General features: G+C 33.5%; 1 protein-coding gene and 1 long non-coding RNA gene across 3 annotated transcripts in view; one reads left to right on the plus strand and one right to left on the minus strand.

The window, feature by feature from the left end:
• The first annotated feature begins 2,303 nt into the window (after nucleotides 1-2,303).
• Nucleotides 2,304-14,842, plus strand: LOC105203276 (procathepsin L). 2 transcript variants are annotated; one of them, XM_011172053.3, is made up of 6 exons: nucleotides 2,304-3,448; nucleotides 5,045-5,477; nucleotides 6,325-6,501; nucleotides 8,293-8,652; nucleotides 10,845-11,005; nucleotides 14,391-14,842. In XM_011172053.3, exons 2-6 carry the CDS (start codon nucleotides 5,343-5,345, stop codon nucleotides 14,584-14,586), a joined length of 1,029 nt encoding a protein of 342 aa, XP_011170355.1. In that variant the 5' UTR covers nucleotides 2,304-3,448; nucleotides 5,045-5,342; the 3' UTR covers nucleotides 14,587-14,842. The 2 variants fall into 2 exon arrangements, with proteins under 2 accessions (XP_011170355.1, XP_039305740.1); XM_039449806.1 differs by lacking the exon at nucleotides 2,304-3,448 and having other exon boundaries at nucleotides 4,676-5,477.
• The window catches only part of LOC120357907, a 46,679-nt gene continuing 30,243 nt past the window's right edge, over nucleotides 5,366-21,801 (minus strand). Inside the window, exon 3 of the long non-coding RNA XR_005574912.1 lies at nucleotides 5,366-5,487. This is a non-coding gene — a long non-coding RNA (uncharacterized LOC120357907). The remainder of the gene's footprint in view (nucleotides 5,488-21,801) is intronic.

A 21,801-nucleotide genomic window follows, 5' to 3' on the forward strand; every position in this document is an offset into this window, starting at 1 on the left:
CGTTCAGTATGTTGTGCATAAAATATAATAAAGCATTTCAACATTTATTTTTCTAAAATGCAATTTTTTCATTAATTTTCACGTAATATTTGTATATTATTTTCTAATATATTTATCTTGTGTTAACACAGAAGAACGGATCGTTAAAAAATGTGTGAAATTTAAAGTTGGCTATATAATACGAGCTGAAAGTTTGAATTTTAATAAGCAAAAGTTTTTTAAATTAATTCTTTTTTTTGTCTTAATCAACGATACAAAAATTTGGTCGAAAATGCCCAAATATTGGTCCTGAAATCAGCTAAGCAAAAAATAACGAAACATTTGATTTATAATATTTTTTTTGCAACAAAAGTGATTTTATTTTGAAGCATCAGATTTGGTTTTGTTTTGGATGCAAATCAAAGTTCGAAATTGTTACTTGATATTTCAGGCATCTATTATTACATGTTAAGCCTTTTTATTATAAGTTTTTTGTTATAAGTTTTTCTGTAACATACTGCGAAAGATGTGATTTAGAAAACCGATCGCTTAAAGCGTATTTTTGATCTTTTCAATCATATCTTCGAAAATATCGAATTTATGAAAAAGTAATTAAAAATATAAGAAATCATTAATCAATACTCACTTTATTAATAATTTATCGAAAAAGTGATCGAATATCCAATAATTAACAAATAACAATAAGGAAACGGTAAAGACACCGAAATAAAACTCACTTGAATTAATTCTTGTATTAATATATTTTTTTATATTCATATCATTTATTAGTTTTACTATTGTCACTTACTACTCTTACACGAGTGTCATTTATATTGCGATAAAATTTGTGATGGTATGAGTTACGAAACTTGATAGAGTTTATTAAAATATTGACTTGAATTTTACATTAATTGTAAATATGTATACACTGAGAAGAAAATTACTAAATCTTAATAAATATTTATTTGAATAGTACTAATGCATATTCACTAAATGTAAATATATATTTATTCAGTTCAAGAACGACCAATTTATGTATCATTTTTTCATAGTAAATATTTATGTACCGTGAATAAATATTTCATTAGTAACTATTTGAATAAATATTTATTAAAAGTTGGGAATTTTTTTTCTTTCAGTATACAATGAATGCAAAATATTCTGCAACAAACCTTTTGTAAAATATGAAAATATAATAATTAAAAATAAAAATTATGTAATTACGATATTATCAGCTATACAAATTGATGAAATGTTCAGATGTATCTGATTTTTAAAATGCTGATAAGTATGTAGAAAACAAGAAGAAACTTGATAAATCTTTGTCTACATTACTCATTTCTTATTCATTCTTTATTTTTGTATAACTAAATGTTGTTTAAATTAAAATGTGAAAATGTAAAATAGTGAAGCTGATGCTTTAGCAGATCGGTACGCATACGGCAACTCAATTATGAAACGCGATTTTATATAAAAATCAAGAGCAAAAAAAATTAAATAAACTTTCTACAGAATTTAAACCAAATCTGTAAAAATTTAAAAATTTTTGGTAATACTTGGGGAGAGAAGAGATGTGTCACATCCTTAAAATGACGTAAAACCTTTCATCATTTACGAATTATCACGACGGTTCTATAAACTAAGAGGTTTCAGATTAGTCGAATTACAAATTTTACACAAACTTGTACGGTTCTTCTTTCCTACATCGCATAACATTGCCTATGACAAATGAAACACATATATAGACATATATCAAGCAGCTCGCTGATAAAGGTTAAAATCTCCTCTCTTCAACTCATAATAAAGTCACCCGTATCTCTCGTGCTGCTTTATAATTGTTCGCGTACCGCAGCCTCGCGATATCGTATTCCAAATAAAAGCGTATACACGCGAGAGCCGTAGAACCGGAGTTATCCGCCTCCTTTTGTTTGTACAACGGCACGCATGTATATAACTGTGTCGCGCGTCGCGAATAAAATTTACGCCCAATATAATTACGCACTGATGCAACGGGAATAATTTACGCGCCCTCCGTCCGTCGCGTCATTTCCCGAATTCACGCGCACGGCGCAGGCATCGACGTTAACGGTACCAAGAGCGTTAACAGATCCATGGGTTACAGTCCCACCGTTACCATCGCAGCATCGTCATCGGAACAATGTCAATGTCAAAGCGAACACGCCTCGTTATCTCCCGTAGCCGGTGAAAGCACGGAGCGCTGCGTTTTCGAGACAGCGTCGGCGGCGGGCTAGGGCCACGGGGGAGGGTGGGTGCTCACGTACCTGCCGGTGTCGGGCGCGCGGCTCTTCAGCTCGTAGTACATCAGTTCCTTGGTCGAGGTGGACAGGAGGGAGAGGGCCTGCTCGAAGTCGTCGTCGTCGTAATCCCCGGCGGCGGCGGCGGCGTGATGGGCGCCGATCGGATCGGAGACGGCGAACGCGGCCGTTAGATCGAAACCCATGTCGACCCCGGACTCGTCCATCGTCGCGGGACGCTTCGAATGTGCCGCCGGCGCGCCGCGCGAAACGCGCCGCGGCGACGCCGCCGTCGCGCCGCGCCGGGTCGAGCGCGAGAATCGGCGCGCGTGTTCCGCAGTTTCGGCGCCGGGGCGAGACGCGCGTCGGCGTTGGTCGGCGCTGGTCGGCGCGCGGCCGCGGCAGATAACGTAGCGACGTAGCAGCCGGAGATACGCGAGGCGGAAGAGAGACGGACAGCGCTTCGACGCTCCACGCGCGAGTTGCGAAAGAGTCGCGACGAATGATACGTGACACAGCGAGCGAATCTCGTGGAGAAACGTATCTCTCTTACTCTCTTTTTCGGGAGAGGAGAGACGACGGGGAGATGCGCGGGGAGGAGGCGGAAAGTGTTGTATGGGAGATGGATCACGAGCACCGCGAGGAGACTCCCATTTTGCGCGAGTTGTCAAGAGTTCTCGCGCGAGTTGTTGGCGTTCGCGACGGCGGCCGCGCGCGCACGCGTGCGCGGATCCGTGACGTTCGGATTCCTCGGCTGCGACGCGCGTTCCATGGCCCCTTCGCGCGGCGTTACCTCCTCGGCGATTATACCCTCGGCGCGCGAACGACAACGACGACGGCGGCGGCGACGCGACGCGACGCGACGCGACGCGACGGTTTCGCGGGAAAACGAGAGCGAACGCGAGCGCACCGCGACAGCGCGACGAGACGAGCGTGACGCGCGCGCGTATCGGTACTACGCGGACCGTCCGGCCGCCGGGACCGCCGCCGCGGAGGTTTCGCGGCGGCGGCCGGCGTTTGACTTACGACTGTCGCCATCTCGCGGAAACGCGTCGACCGGCGCGGGCAATCTTTGAACTGGCAAACTCGGCGACGCAAACTCCGACGGTGATGGGTTAAAATATTTTGAAAATCAAGTAACGAAGTCAGGCTCGTGTGAGTAGTCGACGATAGGAAGGTGAATAACCAAGGCCGTGAAACGAGCGAATTAAACGGTGAATGCGAAATCAATACATATTTATTTCGAGAAATTATAGTATAATACAGCCGGAGAAAAATTGTGTTTAAAATGATGAAATCGTTTCTTTAATTTGGGTTTATTTAATTAAAGTGAAAATATGTTTGCGGTAAATAGAAATTCATTTGATTTCACGAAATGGCGTTATTAGCATTTTTAATCATAAATAAATTGTTTGTTTAGATTAAACAAATAATTATTTAATTGAAAAAAATATAGACAAAGCGTAAAAAATAATTTAGTTGCTCCGGTATTAAAAATACATTTCTTCATTAAAAAAAAAATTGCGTTGCACTAATTCTAATAAAAGGAACAACTAAAAAGTTTCTTGAAATAAAAAAAACTTCTTCAGGCAATGCACTTCTTTGAGTCAAACAAATATTTTTTTATACTCAAAGAAACCTTTCTTTGAGTGCAGATTTAACAAAATTAATAAAAATTGATATAAGAACAAAAATCTGTAAAAAATAATTTGAAATATTTAAATATTAACATAAAACACAATTCTAAACTCGTTTCATGTTACACTGAGTCTCCAATAATTATAATAAATCAATGATAACCGAAATTAAATAACTGTGTGAGAGACATAAAAAAAATTTTCTTTTTATGTAAGCAAATTGTGTCTGTTTAAGATTATTAATTCTTCCAAGATGATTTTATATTCTTGCTTATATACAAAACAATAAATTATTAATTTGATACTAATTTTTTACAGTGTATTATCATTATTACAATAAAATATAATTCTAAAGTATCCGATATATATCTGAGATACTTTTATAGATAGATAGCACTATAGATTCTTAAAATAAAAATAATCGAAACTATAAATTCAAAAACTTTTATAAGGAATTTTGTCAGTCATTATACATTATACTATAGTATAATACATCTAGAGAAAAGTTATATTTAAAATGATGAAATCGTTTCTTTAATTTGGGTTTATTTAATTGAAGCTAAAATACGTTTGCGGTAAATAGAAATTCACTTGATTTCACGAAATGGCGTTATTAGCATTTTTAATCATAAATAAATTGTTTGTTTAATTTAAACATAATGTGAGTTATATACATATTTCTTCTATTTTTTAATTTTGATTTTTACTTGCGTCTCGAAAGAGAAATATTTTTGTCAGATTAAATTATAATACTTGAAGAACGATATTAAAATTTCAACAAAATTTTGTAATTTTTAGTATTAACGGCACTTCATGTAATTTATTTTAATAACGCATACAGTGACTCATGAAACTAATCAAATCAAACTGTTGTTAGAAAGTTCTTTTGAAAATTTTCTTAAATTTTCAAAAGAACTTTCTGTGATCAGAAGGTCACAGATATTTGTATGTACCGTTGATATTGAAAATTCGTCGATTTTCTTTTTCGAATCAATTAAAAGACAATTGTTGTGTAACACACTTAATCAGTCGAGCCGCTATTTGTTTTGAAGAGCATTGTTTAGATAAAATAAAAAAGAATTCTTTCTGGAATTAATCGAAGAAACATTCAACTGTTCAAATTGCATCGTATGTAGCACATATTGTAATAATTGCAACTGTTTTCCTTTACAGTTAGTAACCATTCTAAGAACTGTTTAGCTACCTGTGTCAAAGCATGATACAAACATGAGAACTTAAAAGAAAGCTACTCCAGCCGAAAGCGTGACATTGAACGCATGTTTGACGAAATAAACATATATCAGCATAACGTGAGCGATTGCCCGCTGATGTAATTCACAGAATGCGCTGACACTGATCGTTACTACACGTTATGACCTCAAGCAGTCTCATAAGGTATGTCAAGATAGTCACCGCTCGGGTCTGCCGCGCGAATTAATTAAGGACTGTAAATTATTCGCCGTGGATCGCCATGTGCTCGCGATTGTGCGCGACGCTGCTCTCGATATTAATCTTGCCTGGAACACGCGCGATTGAGCCATTCAATGGAGATACTTTACCGCCAAACATCTCGGAAAAGCTCGACGATTATTGGCAAAATTACAAGGTAACGTATTCTGAAAACAGAAATAAAAATATTCCAAGAAACTGACTTTCAAATGTATATTTTTTATTTCATACTAACCCCGGCGAATTCTTTGATCAAGAATTACTCTCGTAATTTTTTATTTCTGCTCGTAATAAGTACTTATAATTATTAATTAACCTTTAGCTAAAAATGTTTAAGAACGTTTACGTGATGTAATAAGAATTTCTTTTCATTATCTTAATTAATAGTACTTATATCAAATAAAACGTATTCTTTGATATTAAATAATATTACGCTAATAATGGCAATAAAATTATTTATAAATTAGTCGCATTTCGTTCTACCAAGATATATGTATTTTTGACTAGCGCTGAATTATCTTATAAATTTTAAATATTTTTATCAAGTTTTACTGCTTTATACATACTACAGACAATGGAAATACTACTGAATTGATGAATTCTTTAGAAACCACGGATGGTTGTGTTCCCTTAATAAATTTTTTACATTAATATTAATGTTTTAACCGACTTATTTGAAAAGAACCTAAACCTAAGTCGAAGCGTTGTGAAGAAAATTAATCATTAAACACAATTTGCCAATTTGTTGACTAAATACTTATTATTTATTACTTTTTGTCACCAGCGACTATAAGTATGACTATATTAATTTATAGATTTATTAATATTCTTAACATTAATCAATACTAAAGTTCAGCAATTGACCCCAATTTAAAATTGAAATCATTTTCATATACGCAATAATAACAAGAACATGTGTTTTATAAATGGTGTTATAAAGTTTGTAATGAGGTCAAGTGCAAAATATATCATGCAAATCATGTTTCGTCACGATGTTTAAACAGACGCAGTTTAATAAGACGTACACAAAAAATTTGGAAAACGCCAGGCGAGCGGTTTGGGAAGAGAATCTCGTGGAGATTTATAAGCATAATTTATTGGCCGCCGCAGGACATCACAGTTATACACTGCGGGATAATCATATTGCCGATCTCAACACTCGCCAATATATGCGCGAAATGGTTCGTAATTAATGGCATTTATAGTATCTCTTTTTTTTTCTTCCCTATAATCTTCAAATAACTTCGTTAAAATCGCAATTCTCTATCACAAATATTGTAATAACACTAAAGTAATAAACAATCAACTTTTTTGTCTTAAGATTTAACAACTTCTCACGTACTTTTGACTGCTATGAAGCTGAACATGAATGTCTTTATCGCATTAATTAGAATTTTGAGAAATTTGCTATTAAATATGCTAAAAAATTCAATTTTAACATTCTTCGATTTTGAGCAATTTTAATAGTAGATATTTCAAAATTCCAATTAATGTCATAGAAACATTTCACGTCCAGATTCGTGTTTAGCAGCCAAGAGTACATAAAAAATAAAACCTCAAGGCAAATTTTGCGTTGCACAATATAATTCAACAGAAAACAAATGATAGAGGAGAGTATGATATTATGGTTCCTATTTACATTTTGTACAATAACCTTGTTAATAATCAATATTTTAAATTGGAAATTTAACGATTTACATTCGTCAATGTGTTGTTTAATCGATTCTAGACTCAAAGATATAAAATATTTATTATGTAAAATGTTTACAAAATCTGCACAATGGGTCGAAGAAAGACAAAAGTAATAGTGAGGCTCTTTCCTCTAAATAGAATAAAAATTTGGTTTAAAAATAGACATTATTTTCATAGTTACAAAATTATATACATTTATTCAAAATAAAGGGCAAATATTGCAAAATATATGCAAATGTATGTACATAGACATAACTTTTTCGCATATAGATATTATAGATTGCAGTATTGAAAATCCATCATACAAATAAAATAAAGTACAAATTAGCAATAAAACAGCAACAAATTTATCGAATAATTACATCAATACAAATAATTTAAAAAGACCACGTTAGGTCTTTTGAGGCAACAGCACAATTAGAAAAATCCCATTATTGTTTAACTGAGGAAAAAACAATTTTATTTATTTAAAAATTTAACTAGAAACAAATCAGAAAATACTCCTACATATGTTAGACTATAAAAAAAAATTATATAAGGCGTTCAAGCATGATGATATTGTTGCAAATAATTTTGACATTCCAGAAACACCAGTTTAAACGTTCAATGAATTTTTTAATGGTTTAACATAATTATTTTTAGATCTGTATTTCAGCAAAATTGGCCTTTCTGTGTGCCTAATAAAATGCTAAATAACAAAGAACAATGTACATACATTCGTATAACACGCTCAAGTTTAAACGGAACGAGAAATTATGCGTAATTAAATGCTAAAATATACCTTGGAAAGTTTCGAAATGCTCAGAAGTAAAAATGCTTTATAACAAATGTTGGCTATTGTGTATTAGCATATTAACGCCATTGCACAACGGTGGACCACTATACAAATAATTCCATTCCATTAGGACAACTAATCACTAGAAAGAGTATTGTTTACTGAAATGCAATGAATAGCCTGATTTCAGTATTGTATCAATCAATGATACATTCACTGTCTTTCTCAATGATAATTTACCATCAGTGATTTCTATTAATGAAGGAGCCCGTTTTTCTCTCCCTGCCCCCCTCTTAATCGGAATCACTGAAAAGACAGCGAATAATCATTGATGTTCAGCAATCGTAAGTACAGCGCTGCAAATAAATCAGTAAAGTCTTACTGATTCAGATTTAGAGAATAATAACGTAGACATTACGAATAGCCATATCTACAAGAGCCATAATATCGCCTTCTTCTTTACTAAAATCGTTTCGACTACGTCTCGTCTGCTAATTTCTCTCAGGTGAGACTGATGCCCAGTCGGAGACGCCGACTGCCGACCGAACCGATAGTATCGACGGCTCTGAAAGATTCTCGCAAAATACCAGCGAGCCTCGATTGGCGCGAATGCGGTTTCGTCACTCCGCCGGTGAACCAACAGAACTGCGGGAGTTGTTACGCTTACTCAATCGCGGAAAGCATAGAGGGCCAGATTTTTAAGCAGACTGGCATGCTGCTATCCGTGAGCGCACAACAGCTCGTGGATTGCAGCACGGCGATCGGGAACCTCGGCTGCACCGGCGGCTCCCTCAGGACCACTCTAAAATATTTGGAAAAGTCGAAGGGTCTCATGGCTACATCCATGTATCCTTACAACGGTGAGGTACGCATTGCACTTTGCCAATTGTCGAGTGTACGACATAAACGATATTCCGTCGAGGCACCGTTTACAAAGCGCAACTCTCGAATCGTTTTCGCAGAGAATCATGAAGGAAGCTGTTTGATGTCCTTTAAACTTTTAAGTAGAAAGAGAATTCCTGCGTTCTTATTCAATAAAAAAGAAAAAAAAAATTATTTTTGACAATCATGTAAATCTCTTTTTATCGACGATGATTGATCAGTCGTAAAAGTTTGGAGAATACAGTGCTATAAGTTCAAACAATACCGAATTGAGAAACGTGAATTTCTGGATTCGTACTATGACCATAATGCATAATGATGCAGTATTAGCGACCATGAGCGAAGGCGCTGACAGTGAGAATTTAATTATCGCAATAAACAGGTAAACGTCAAGGTTTCTTCCATTATTTCGCGGGTCTCCCCGCCAGTCAGAAATGTCAGAAAATTTGTGGAAGATTTTGGCGAGGAGAATCCGAATTATGCCAGTCACGTTAACGCGATAAACTTCCGTAATATGAATGGCTCCGTGACGATGGCTCTGCCAAGCTCTTCTATTAATAGTAAATATACTTTACGTCATGCGGGCGAGCAGAGCGCGAGAGCCAAATGTTTCATAGAATTTTAAGAAAGTGCGCGACAGCTATTCCTCCATTCGCAATAAAAAGTGAATGCTTTTGTCTGGCTGACTTAATTTGAAACCACAATTTATTATCGCGAATACAAAGTTCAAATGATGCAACCAGACGCGTATAACTGACACGCTCCAATTCAACAAACATTAGTAGACGAAGTTCTCTCGGATCTCGATTGTCAATCGTTTCCTGTTAAACTCATTTGCTTCTAATTAAGTAATATTATTCTATTGACATTTCCTTGAAATAAATTTATGCGTGTTGCTTGGGCACGTTTACTATTTCGACTTCGAGTAAAAACAAAATGTATTCAGTTGCTAATGGTTTGAATGATAAAAACTACGTTATTTTTCTTCCAAAGTTATCTATTCTTTTCTTATTTTGTCATGTCATGTTTTTTTTTTTAATAGAATCTCAGTGACGCAACGTTCGTTTGGAAATTATTTATACAGCTACGTACACTTTTATAACCAGTTTATATCAGTAATATCAATGTAAATAACTATTCCAATAATAACTTCGATAATATCCACTAATAACTTTTGTTACGTGATAATACTAATCTTAACTATGCTGTTTGAAAACAAAAGTTTAATTCCGAAACGATTAAAATATTTTAAAAGCGATTTGTTTAATGCGAAAATAAATGCGTAATGTACAAAACAATTTTTATTGAAAATTGTTATTGCTTTAATCTATTACATTATATTTTTATTACTGACTTATGTGTGTATATTATATATAAACATATGTATACGCACACACAGAGAAAAAGTTGTTAACTTGATTAAATTTTGCAAATTGATTAAATTTTTTTAAACTTTAAATACTTATTTAATCAAATATCTAAATATTTAACTTAAATACATAAATACCTGAATTGAAGAAATTTAATCAAATTAAAAAATTAACAACGATCAATTTAGTCAAGATAACAATTGTGTTTCAGTTTACAGCCATTGACAAAATTATTAGGCGCCTTTGCTTTTTTTAAATGTTTTATAACTAAAATGCGTAAGTTAAAAAATAAGTTATAAAAAACAATGGTGGATCAAGCAAACATTAGTTTATGTAGTTATCTAAAAAATAAATGATAACATTTATAAAGATTGTGTTATGTATTTCTCTATAAATTGAAAAAATTGTTAAATAAATAGGGTGCCTAATAATTTTGTCAATGGCTGTATATACATATTTTATATTATATATATATACACACACATAAAAAAATTGTTAAATCATATGTGTATATGTATACATTGAGAGAAAAATTTCAAAATTTTAATAAATATTTATTCGAATAATACTAATAAAATATTTACTTGCAGTACATAAATATATACTCTATAAAAAAAAATAATATTTAAATTAAATTAGTGATTCTTGTACTAAATGAATGTATATTTATATTTAATAAATATTTCAATAATACTATTCGAATAAATATTTATTAGAATTAAATAATTTTTTCCTCAGTGTATGAATATTTATATATTCCACTGATAAATTAAATAATTCGTACATCTAATTTAAATTATTCTAGCAAGGGGAGTGCAAATTTCAGAGGGACCAGAGTGTCGTCAATATAACTTCATGGGCAATTTTGCCGGCGCGAGATGAGAAAGCTTTAGAAATAGCAGTGGCGACAATCGGTCCTATAGCAGCTTCCATAAATGCCGGCCCGAAAACATTCCAGCTTTATCAGTGAGTATTTTTATTTACACTAAAAGAAAAAAAACGCATCCGTGTAAATTACCGCTAACGAGTAAGTGACGTGCGTGCGAGTTGCCGACAAAACGCGTCGCGTTCAAAAAACACACGATAATTTTATACGTCTGCTATTTATTGCACAAAGCCGCGGGAGATATTGAAGTATAATTTCCAGCGTTTATAGATCGACTAATCTTTTCGGAGAAAAATAAACAACAATGCGAATTGCGATGCGTGAATTCAAAAAAATTCTACCGATAACCAACAAACGGCGCCGTGACAAACAGTTTTTTTCCACACAGATAACTAATCGCTCGTAATCCGGTAATGAATTTATGTTAGTTAATATTTTAGTTATTACCGCGATAAAAGTGCCTCTCGAGAAGCCACGCGAGTGAATGTCGTTGTCTATTTAATCCGGATCTATCTACTACGATTTATATTGCATCTTTGATGTAGCCGATTACACGGTTCAACAAAAAATAATTTTTTTTGACACTGGAATGAGATTAGTTTTATGAGACTATTATCTTTAGTTCAGTAGACGCTGAATATGAACCTTGTTTCCAAATTGCTCCATTATGTCACAATTTTGAGAAATTGAAATTAAAATTGCAAGAAAGAGAACTATTTTTATATTTTATTATATTATAACTGTGATATGTGACGAGCTGCAAAAATTTCATTGAAATCAAAATTAAGTGTGTTGTTAACACATTCAACCTTAAAAAAATAAAAATATGGATATGTATGTATAAAATCATTATGTTTGACTTTTTGTCAAAATATTAAAATCAAACGTGATTTAACGTTCATCTGTTGTACCAATTTCACTATTTTGAATTCATCAATTTTAGTATTAGATTCATAATTCGGTTCTCATGAAAGACTTCTATACATACTTTAGTGAAAATTATTCTCATAATTTTTATACGAATTGAAATATTTTTCACAAATACTCAGAAATACTCAGAAAATCTATATTCTTAGAATTTTTCATGCGTACAAATTCTGAAATATTCTGAAATTTCTCGTCACATTTCTAATTTCTAAAAAAATACTTTTAATTCTTTTAGATTTTATAACATTTCTTCAGAAATTATAGAACAAAAAATCTAAGAAGTCTTAGGATATTTCATAATTAACATGTATCAACAATTCTGTGAAAAAATGAAGATTTTTTAAATATTTCTGAAAAGTATTCTAATTCGTATAAAAAATCTGAGAAAGTTATAAAATTATACAAAAGTTCTGAAAAAATCTAAAAAATTAAATAAAAAAATCTGAAAAAAATTTTTACCAGAACATACATAAATTTGTATAAAAATTCAGATATTTTTTAAATTATGATCCGTTATATTAAAATTATTTTGAATTTGTCAATGTTGACGTCGAATTCATACTCTGCGGCTCAAAAAAACCATTACATTTAAAGAAATTATAGTTAAAAGCTATTTGCTAATCATCAATAATCTTTTGCGAAAGAGCTGTGATAATTAACAGTCTCATATTTAATTTGGCCCATTAATGGCGTATTTAATTATAAATATCTTATGAATCATAGTCGAAACAAAAGATTATTTTTAATAATTAAAAGTCCTAACATTAATGCTTAATTTTGCAAATAAAACTTCTCTAACACTTTATCTAAGTATCGTAGTTATAATATGACAAAATATAAAAATGTGAAAATGGTTCTTTTTGCAACTTTTTATCTTTAAATTTCTCAAAATCGTGTCGAAACAATTTGAAAAGCAGATTCTCAGCGCCCTATTCCTACAAAATAATTCGTTGTGTTTTTTTTCTTTGTTAAATTGTGTCATCAACGCACAAAAGCGCATTTATCTGGATAGAACTCATCTCGCAACTCATTAATAATTTTCCCATGTTATGTTTGATACTTAAATTATTATTCAATAAATTTGCTAATCTGATAATCAATTTATTAACCGTTGAGAAAAAGAAATTACTATTCAGAACATCCTGCAGATTCTTTGTACAATTAATTAATACTTGCATCCGAATTTTTAGATATTCGAATATTCATAATGATATAAGAATAAAAATTTAAACTGGGTTGGATAAGTTAATAATTTCTTAAAATAAATTAAAATAAATTAAGTTGAAGTTAATGGCTTATAAAATTAATTTTATTGCATTAAGAGTTATGTGAACAAAAAAATTAACTCAATTAAAAGTTACGTTAAGATTAAATAAACTCAATTAAAAATTACATTAAAATTAAATTAAATTAAAAATTAATTTCAAAAATCATTATTTACATTAAATCATAAAATCGTAATTTTTAAAGTTAGATTATTCAAAACAATTATAATATGATTCATTAAATAAATTTTTAATATTTCACTTTGAAATTAAATTTATATGAAATAACAAAGAAATATTGCTTTTTTAATGTATTTTCTCTTTTATTATTTTTTTACATTAGTACTTTTATAATTTAAGAAAAAAGTTAAAATTTACGTGTTTTAAAAATAGTTGAAATTAAGAATTTTTTTTAACTCATTTAAAGTTTTAACCTTTTAAACCTTTTAACATTATTATATAACTTCTAATTTCTTTAACCCGTTATTATCCTAAATTTAAATACTAATACCTGAATTAAATAATAAGAAATGAGATACAAGTACTATATGTATTTGTATAAATTCATATTAAATTGTTCAAAGTGATTGTTCTCTGCAATGATGAACCTTTGCACATACAATGTTTACACGAAAAGCGAGAAGATTGGAAATTTTGCTCGGACCCCCGTCGAAGATACAGCTGTAAAGAAATTGGTCCAATCGCTTGATAACCCCTGGCATACCACCGATATGATGATTCTCATTCATTCGAAGCGCTGAAGCGTAATCAAACGCTTGTCATTCTAAAGGGTTCACAATGCCAAGGTGCGACTATTTCCTCCCATTGTTCATTTCCGGCGAACGGAAATAAATAACGCGTAAAAAAAAAGTCATGGAAACCGTTTGCCACGCGAATGGGAAGTGATCGATGCGCCCGAGTTGTTATTTCGTAAATTTGTAATAAATGCAGGATGCCGCTCGTAAAAACATGCGATATCAATATGCAAACATAAATCTGCATTAATAATTGCCTGCTCTCGTATATATAATAATTCGCATAACAGTTCGCAAGTTCAATGTCGGTGATTCACATCTTTTAATCGAAAACGTCTCTCTCGCGCGATTCATTTCTCTTTTTCTCTACAGTCTTGACGCACTCAAACTTGACGCACGCCAAAATGTTTTTCTTCGCTCGCAAAACAGATCGTACGATTCTAATAAGCATATTTTTTTTTTCAAATTGTACAAGGAAGCATTAGATATCAATCCACTCGTATTTTTCCACTCCGTAGCAAAGGCGTCTACGACGATCATCATTGCAGCTCGGACATGGTGAATCACGCGATGCTCGTCGTCGGATACACGCCGACCGAGTGGATCCTGAAGAACTGGTGGGGCAGTAATTGGGGTGAAAACGGCTACATGCGATTGGCGAGAAACAAGAATCGTTGTGGCGTAGCGAACTACGCGGCTTATGTGAGAGTTTGAGATTTACCTCCTTCCGAAATTTGATCGAAAAACTTGTACTATCTAGAAAAATGTGCCCGTTAATTTTTATATCCAAAAACACACGAAGCAAACCGTGCGATAAATCGATAAGTATTTACGGCGATTATCGATGGCGAAATAAATAAATATTGTTTTCCCATATTTGTTACTTTATCAGGATATTTATTTTTATTTTACTGTGTACTTATAGTGACGATAAAAAGAAATGATAAAAGTTGATAACTACCGAGTTCAATGAGTCTATTTCCTACAGCTGTACCAATCCTTCCACCATTATAGTGATCAAAGATCGTATGTATTCAAACGATTAAACTTGGGGCAATTACTAAGGATTGCCGAACATTTATTACATAACAGCCACTGACCGCAGGACGGACGCTCGAATGCCAGATACCAGACTTCCGTAACCACACAGGATCCCCGGGAAATTTAATCGAACCGTAACAACCGCGGCATGATAGGAACGCGGAGACTTTGCTCGATCGAAAATTCTGTCCGGAGACGAAGTATACGGCTAACCGGAACATATCACCATAGCATTTCCGTAAGAGATGGAGGAAAAGGGAGGAAGAGAAAGAGAGAGAGAGAGAGAGAGAGAGAGAGAGAAAGCGAGATAAGCAGAAGGACGAACCAATTCGTGTATCCGTAGATAGGTAGAACTCGATTGGCGCTAACCGTGTGACGCAATGTCAGACGAAACCATTACGTAACCGCACAGTGACATAAATCCAGGGACGCATCCTGCAAATGATTTGTGTACGCATGATTCTGACACCAGAAATAAAAATGGGCTTGGATCCAAGGTTGAGATAGCGGCCGCGCCTCTTTTAAGGATTAATGTCAGATTTAATATTTGCATAACAAGAAGGAAACAATAAATCTTAGGAATCTTGATTATAAATAAGGCTAATGAACGGATTTGTGTCTTAAAGAGAAACCTTCGTTTCTACAGTCGAAATATACATTTACGAAAAGTCTTGTTAAAGTGTCTGAAAATTTAATTGGACGTCTAAATCTAAAAATAATTTTGTTAAATTCAAAATAAATGTGTGGAACATTTACATTGGTTACTAGCAACGTTGCTCTTTGTTAGTCAATTCTAAATTACCTAGATAAAAGTGAGATAAATTTTAGGTAAACGTATCTGAGATAAAAATGATTTAATTTATAATTTATCTAGATAAAGGATAAATTTAGATACGGTTTACGAAATATTAGTACGTCATTACAAGCTACTACATCAATATCGCATTCATACATACGAACGATACGGATCGATTTTCGTAGAACGTTTTCGTATTTATTGAATTAAGTGTCTAAGTCTATTTCTAAAAGCTCGATGTTGTTTCTTCGTATAATCTATGTTTGGAGATTCCAATTTCATAACTACGGACCACAGAACTTTTATATCAGGCAAATGTTGGCACACGATTTAACAGCTCTGGACGTCATAGTCTAACAAATGACAAAAAAATCTAAATTAAAAAACTTTTTCGCTCTCTACATAAAGTCCATACTGCAGACATGTGTGAATATACTTTAATTTCGGAATAGAATTTCAAAATCTACAGGTGAGTAATAGCTACGAAAAGTTGTTGCAAAATTATTGCGTTTTATCGATAAAACAAGACTGACTTCAGGATCCCATAACTGAAATAATTAAAATTAAGAACAATATATTTGAACCTTTAAAAGAAGAGTTCTTTAAATAATTCCATCATCTGATAAAAATGTTTCTCTTTTGATTTGGATCAGTACGCAAATAACAATGAAAAAGTAAAAAATATCGTGGGAATACATGTATACAACTCTCATTACGATAACTAATGAAGTTCCTTGTAAAAGTTTTCGAACCAATTATAGTTTCGGACCAATTATTTTATATTGCGCTACTTCTGATCTGTGCAATTTATTGTTACCGCATCAAAAAATTCTGTTATGCAGATAAATCATAATTTGAAAGTTGTGTCACTAAAGTTCTCTCCTCCATATTCGTGGTTCACATTTGACTTAGCTAATTTAAAAGAGATAACACGTCTTTTATCTAAGATTAAAAAAGATGTATATTATACGTTCTAATAATCTAAAGAAAGATAAGATAATTTCTTTATCTAGATAATTTTATGTGAACATCTTTAATATCGGCAATTATCGGTAATTTAAATGGAATTAAAATTATCGATAATTTTATACGATTATCTGAATAATTTGTGTAGATAACAATGCAATCACTGGTTGTTAGAATGTTAAAAAATGTTTGACTTGCTCATTATGCTTGAACGTCTTACATAATTATTGTATTTTGAAGGCCCACAAATTATTTTCAAATTTGTATCTAAATTTTCAGATACTTCAGCAAAACAGTTTTTTCCTTATATTCATATATGTTATATATTTAAGTATTCTAGCATCTCTCTGTGTCCTTTTTCGATGATATACTATACGTATCATATATCCACACAGAACGCACGGTTTTGCTAAAGTGTAAAAATTTAACTACAGAACAAAATACGGAAGAAAATATAGATAATTATGTTAAAGTATCAAAATAATTATATAGAGTGCTTAAATTAATTGCTAGAATGTCTTTTATAATTATTTCGATGGTCCACCAAAGTTATTTCCAAATCTTTATTCAAATTATTACTTTATATTTTTTTTTACTTCAGCAGTATTTCTTTTTACTTTAGCAAAATGGTTCTCTCTGTATAGCAATAATAATGGAGGGTTTTATTAAAATTTAAATGTTAATTTCACGAGACAACCTTTGCACCTATGAAAACCAGACGTACAAAAAATCTGACGGCCTGTCATCATCCGTTTCCTAAGTCTCTACGATTAAACATGCAAAATAATAGCGCGCCCCGGCGAATAAAAGCTTTACTCGTACGATTGCATGTCACTAAACACGGCGTTGCAACGACAGAAAGAATTCCGAGGAGCAATACGTCCGGAATGCATTGTCGCGGCTTTGCGACCCTCTCCTCTGATTTTCCGATATCAAATACGGCTCCGAGACCACGCAAATTCCATCTCTCCATTCGGAGGTTGGCCACGACTCATTGTTCGTCGCGGATGACAACGCGCGCAATCCGTCCAAGCGACAGCGCATCCTCCGATTGTTACTCGGCAACATCTCTGTTTCCCATCTGGTGAGCGACATCGCACGTATCCCGCCGTGTTCCATCTTACCGTCCTGACCTGCTGTTATCGGCAGCACGGCGCAAACTGGCATTGCAGGCTCGCTTCTTACTCCAAATGTCATTAATCTTAAAATCTGATAATTTCTTCACTGTTTCCATACCTAATGTGCTCACAATAGAATGCATTTAAAACGAAATATAATGATCCAAAAGAAAATGATAGATGCATTTTAGTTATAACGGTACGGAAGGATGCCGGATGTATGAATTCAATAAAGTGTACTCGGCTCCTAGTTTTAATCTACTTTTATCTATATTTATTTAATTTTTTCCTATTTTTTTTTAATTTTTGGGTTTCTAAATAAACATACTAAACGTATAAAAATAAAATATATAAGTAAATATTTTTAAGCTGATCTAAAAATAATGAAGCGTACAGTGAAAAGATTAAAGTGAAGCGTTAATTTTCAGAGAAAAATAATTAGAAAATGATTGATTAGTGCTACGAATGGAGTTACATGACCAGTTTTTATAGACGGATAGTAAGAAAAAAAAGTATGTGAAGACTGGAATTTTACGAGAGCTGTACGGAACTAACCGGCGGACTTAACGCTGCTTAATGGACAATGCAGCTGCTGCGAAACAACGAAATGGCTCAAAGTCGATATTTTTCCAAAGTTGCTAAGAGTATCGCAAGCTTTTAAGTCGTTAACGTTTTAAGACGATAAGGATATAAAGAGGTCTCTCATATAAAAAGAAGAGCTTTATGAGAGCTTCATGTGCAAAGGATTAAACGGAGTCGAATCGGGCTTTAACAGAGATACTACAGCAAAATCATCGAGTAATTGATGATTTTTATTTCATAGTTTTAACGCTCTAAACGATATTAAAATAATTAAAAAAAAAAAGAAAGGGAAAAAGTTCACTAAGAAAATTCTCGTCACATATTTTCGCCGAGTGCATTAAAGGATTGAGGATATTCTGCTCGAAAAGAGAAATAATAACGCCCTATACTGTCGCAGGAAAGGACGGGAAACAGATAGAGGAGGCAACGGAGATAAATACGAGGAAAGAGAAAAAGTTGCGAAGCAATTGGCGAAGCCGGTCGTGTTACCGTAAAAGAATCCTGCGACGACGAGTTTCGCGGAGACTCCGCGCGGAATATAATCGCTCGTAATCGGATCAAGGGGAGTAACATCCTGATTTACGGACTTCGCCTCTCCTTCGCTCGGGTCTCCCGCTTTAATCGCCCTTATCTCTCATTCTCACGGCCTTACCATTGTCCCTCTGGGAGAGACCGGGTCGGGAATAACTCGCAGGAGGCGAACAGGTTGATGGTCGCCATGGGAAAATCGCTCGATCCCCGTTCTTAAACTGTCACCGCGAGTTGTCCGATCGATTTGCTTAGGCTCGTTTTCGCATCGACTCTCGTGATACCCCTCCAACTTTGGCGTTCAGACGTTCTAAACGATTTATGTTACGACGGCAATAAATTTAACGTCATGTGTGATATAAATATATTAGGATACGACAGCGTGCACTACGCGCGCGCTTTCTCTTTTTTTCTCACAGCGATTCTTTTACAAATTGAATAAATATTTATATTAATTAAACAATTTTACAATTATTTAATAAAATAATTATATTAATTAACCACTTGTACAATTATTATATTTATAATAATTATTGAATTGATTATTAAATTAAACATCAGCTTCTTCACTTAAAGGCTTCAACTTAGATACATAACATGTCAATTTTAAATAAGAAATATATAAAGGCAATGTTTATCGTTATTTGTATCATTATTTGTATAATTTTAATTTTAAGTAATCATGTAAATAAAGAAATCTTTTTTAAATTATCCAAGATAAGGTAAACAATAATGAGAATAAAGTATTGTTTTAAGAGAACTCTTTAACTAAATCCGGTTAATTTAATGGAATAATCAGCCATTATTAAACGAGAACTAACCAATCGCATTGGCAGATTCAGTATTAGACTAATCAATCTTTTGATTGGGCAATTAAATTAATCGGAATTGGTAAAAGAAGCTCTTACAGGTAATTTTGACTTCCAAGTTACTATTTATTCTAACTGAAGAATTTTTTAAAGTGATAATAAGAGGATTGCGTTTTGAAACTCACTACTAGCACTGAAAATCTATAGCATACGTAAATTGACGTAACGTGAATTGACAGTGTATATCGGAAACATTGCACAGTAGTAGTGCAATATAAAAATGGCCTCAAAACTATAAATTAGAAAACTTTTACAAGGAATTTTGTCGGTCATTAATACGAAGTGAGTTATAGAGGAAAGAGAGTGGTCGCGCGTAAGATTGATGTGGGATGGAGAGGTACCATGATATCGCAGCCTACATTGAATTCTAGGGGTAATCGGTAAAATTACTTCGTTACAGTTCGTTTAGCATTACATTGTAGGATGACTACTGATCATTAGTGTTCACTCCATTTTTATAAAAGCTAAATTTTAGTTTTACAGATAGAGATTTTCACTGGTGTATATTCCATACGTAATTTTGAGAAGTGTGTCCGGCATTAATTTTTTAACTTTTGTCTAACTTAAAGATCTTGAATGCAGCTTTCAAATAATGTAATTGAATTTATTATATGATGTAATGTATACGCACAAATCCGATATATAAAGTGTTATGATACTCACTTAGTGCAAAGAAATTATTTCAAAAATAATTTTTTTTGCTAAAGAAATTAGATTTAAGAAAATCATCTTTTAGCAAAAAATATATTTTATAAGATATTCATAGAACCTCTCTGCTCGGCAACATTTATTAGCGTGTAAGATTTTCCTAGGATCATTAATGTAATTTATTTATAAATAAAAATGTTTTTATAATATTAATTGGAAATATGTCAACCTCTTTTATCTCATATACATTCTTTCTTCCTCTTCAGTAAATTGTAAATTATGTTTGTTCTACATACTCGATGAATTTTTACCTATAGGGCGATTGATAGAACTCAATGGCAAACAAACTAGTGTTCATAAGAATTATGTCGTGTTAATATTTATTGATACATATTTATTAAAAAAAAAAAAAAAAAATAATGTTTTCACCACTCTTTTCTCTTCCCTACGCTGCATTTATGAATACAGCATAGGAAATGTAAACAGGAGAATTCAGATTTTATTTATGTGAAAATAATCTACATTTCTGGACAATTATTTTAAAAAATCGACAAAAATAGTTAAAAAATTAGCCTACCAGCTAATTCTCTATTCCTCCCCCTTTTGTGACAATTTTATTGACCAATTACGAGAAGTTGTACTCTCTTCGATCGACATCTCGCGCATCCGCGGTGGCGAGTATGAACGAAGAACAAAGATCCGTCGCTCGTCCTTTCGTAATTTCCACGTGACTCGCGGTTATTTTCGGCGTTTCCGGTGCGTTTTTCATTTCGTTCCGGTGCACGGCGCGGCAGCATGACGAATGGCGAGCGGGGAGAAAAGAAAAATAAATAAGAGCGAGGATTCTCAGTATGCCGCGAGCTTTCATCGTCCGCTTTATCCTTATCCTCGCACGTACGAGGAGTCACGGAAAATGTGAGAGCAACAGAATTTATCGTCCTCCAGGACCGAGTCCCTTAAGAGCGTCCGAAATACGTGCACCGCGCGTACACGCGCGCTCGCACGTACATACATACCGGGAATAATGCAGCGGGCTGAATAACGAATTGCCGCACCGTAATATATCACGATATCCGTAAACAACAATGTAACATCTACAAACTTCGGTCGTATTGCCGTTAAGCGTTATTGCCATTACCGGGCGGTAAAGATGGTTAGCGTCAAAATGCGCCCGCGAGCGGCGGCGTTATATTTATCGATTAGCCCAAGTCTCCGAAATTGCCGCGTTATAATAATAAAGGCTATCGCGAAGATGCGCCAATTTACGGTGACTCTAAATCACGCTCCGTATAGTGTATAGTGGAATCGGTTCACGTCGGATGTCGGTAAAGTACGAGCGGATGTCGACACCGTAAACAATCGTGGCGGCGCTTCGCGAGTG

Source organism: Solenopsis invicta, chromosome 5 (genome assembly GCF_016802725.1).
Source record: "Solenopsis invicta isolate M01_SB chromosome 5, UNIL_Sinv_3.0, whole genome shotgun sequence".
NCBI lineage: Eukaryota > Metazoa > Arthropoda > Insecta > Hymenoptera > Formicidae > Solenopsis > Solenopsis invicta.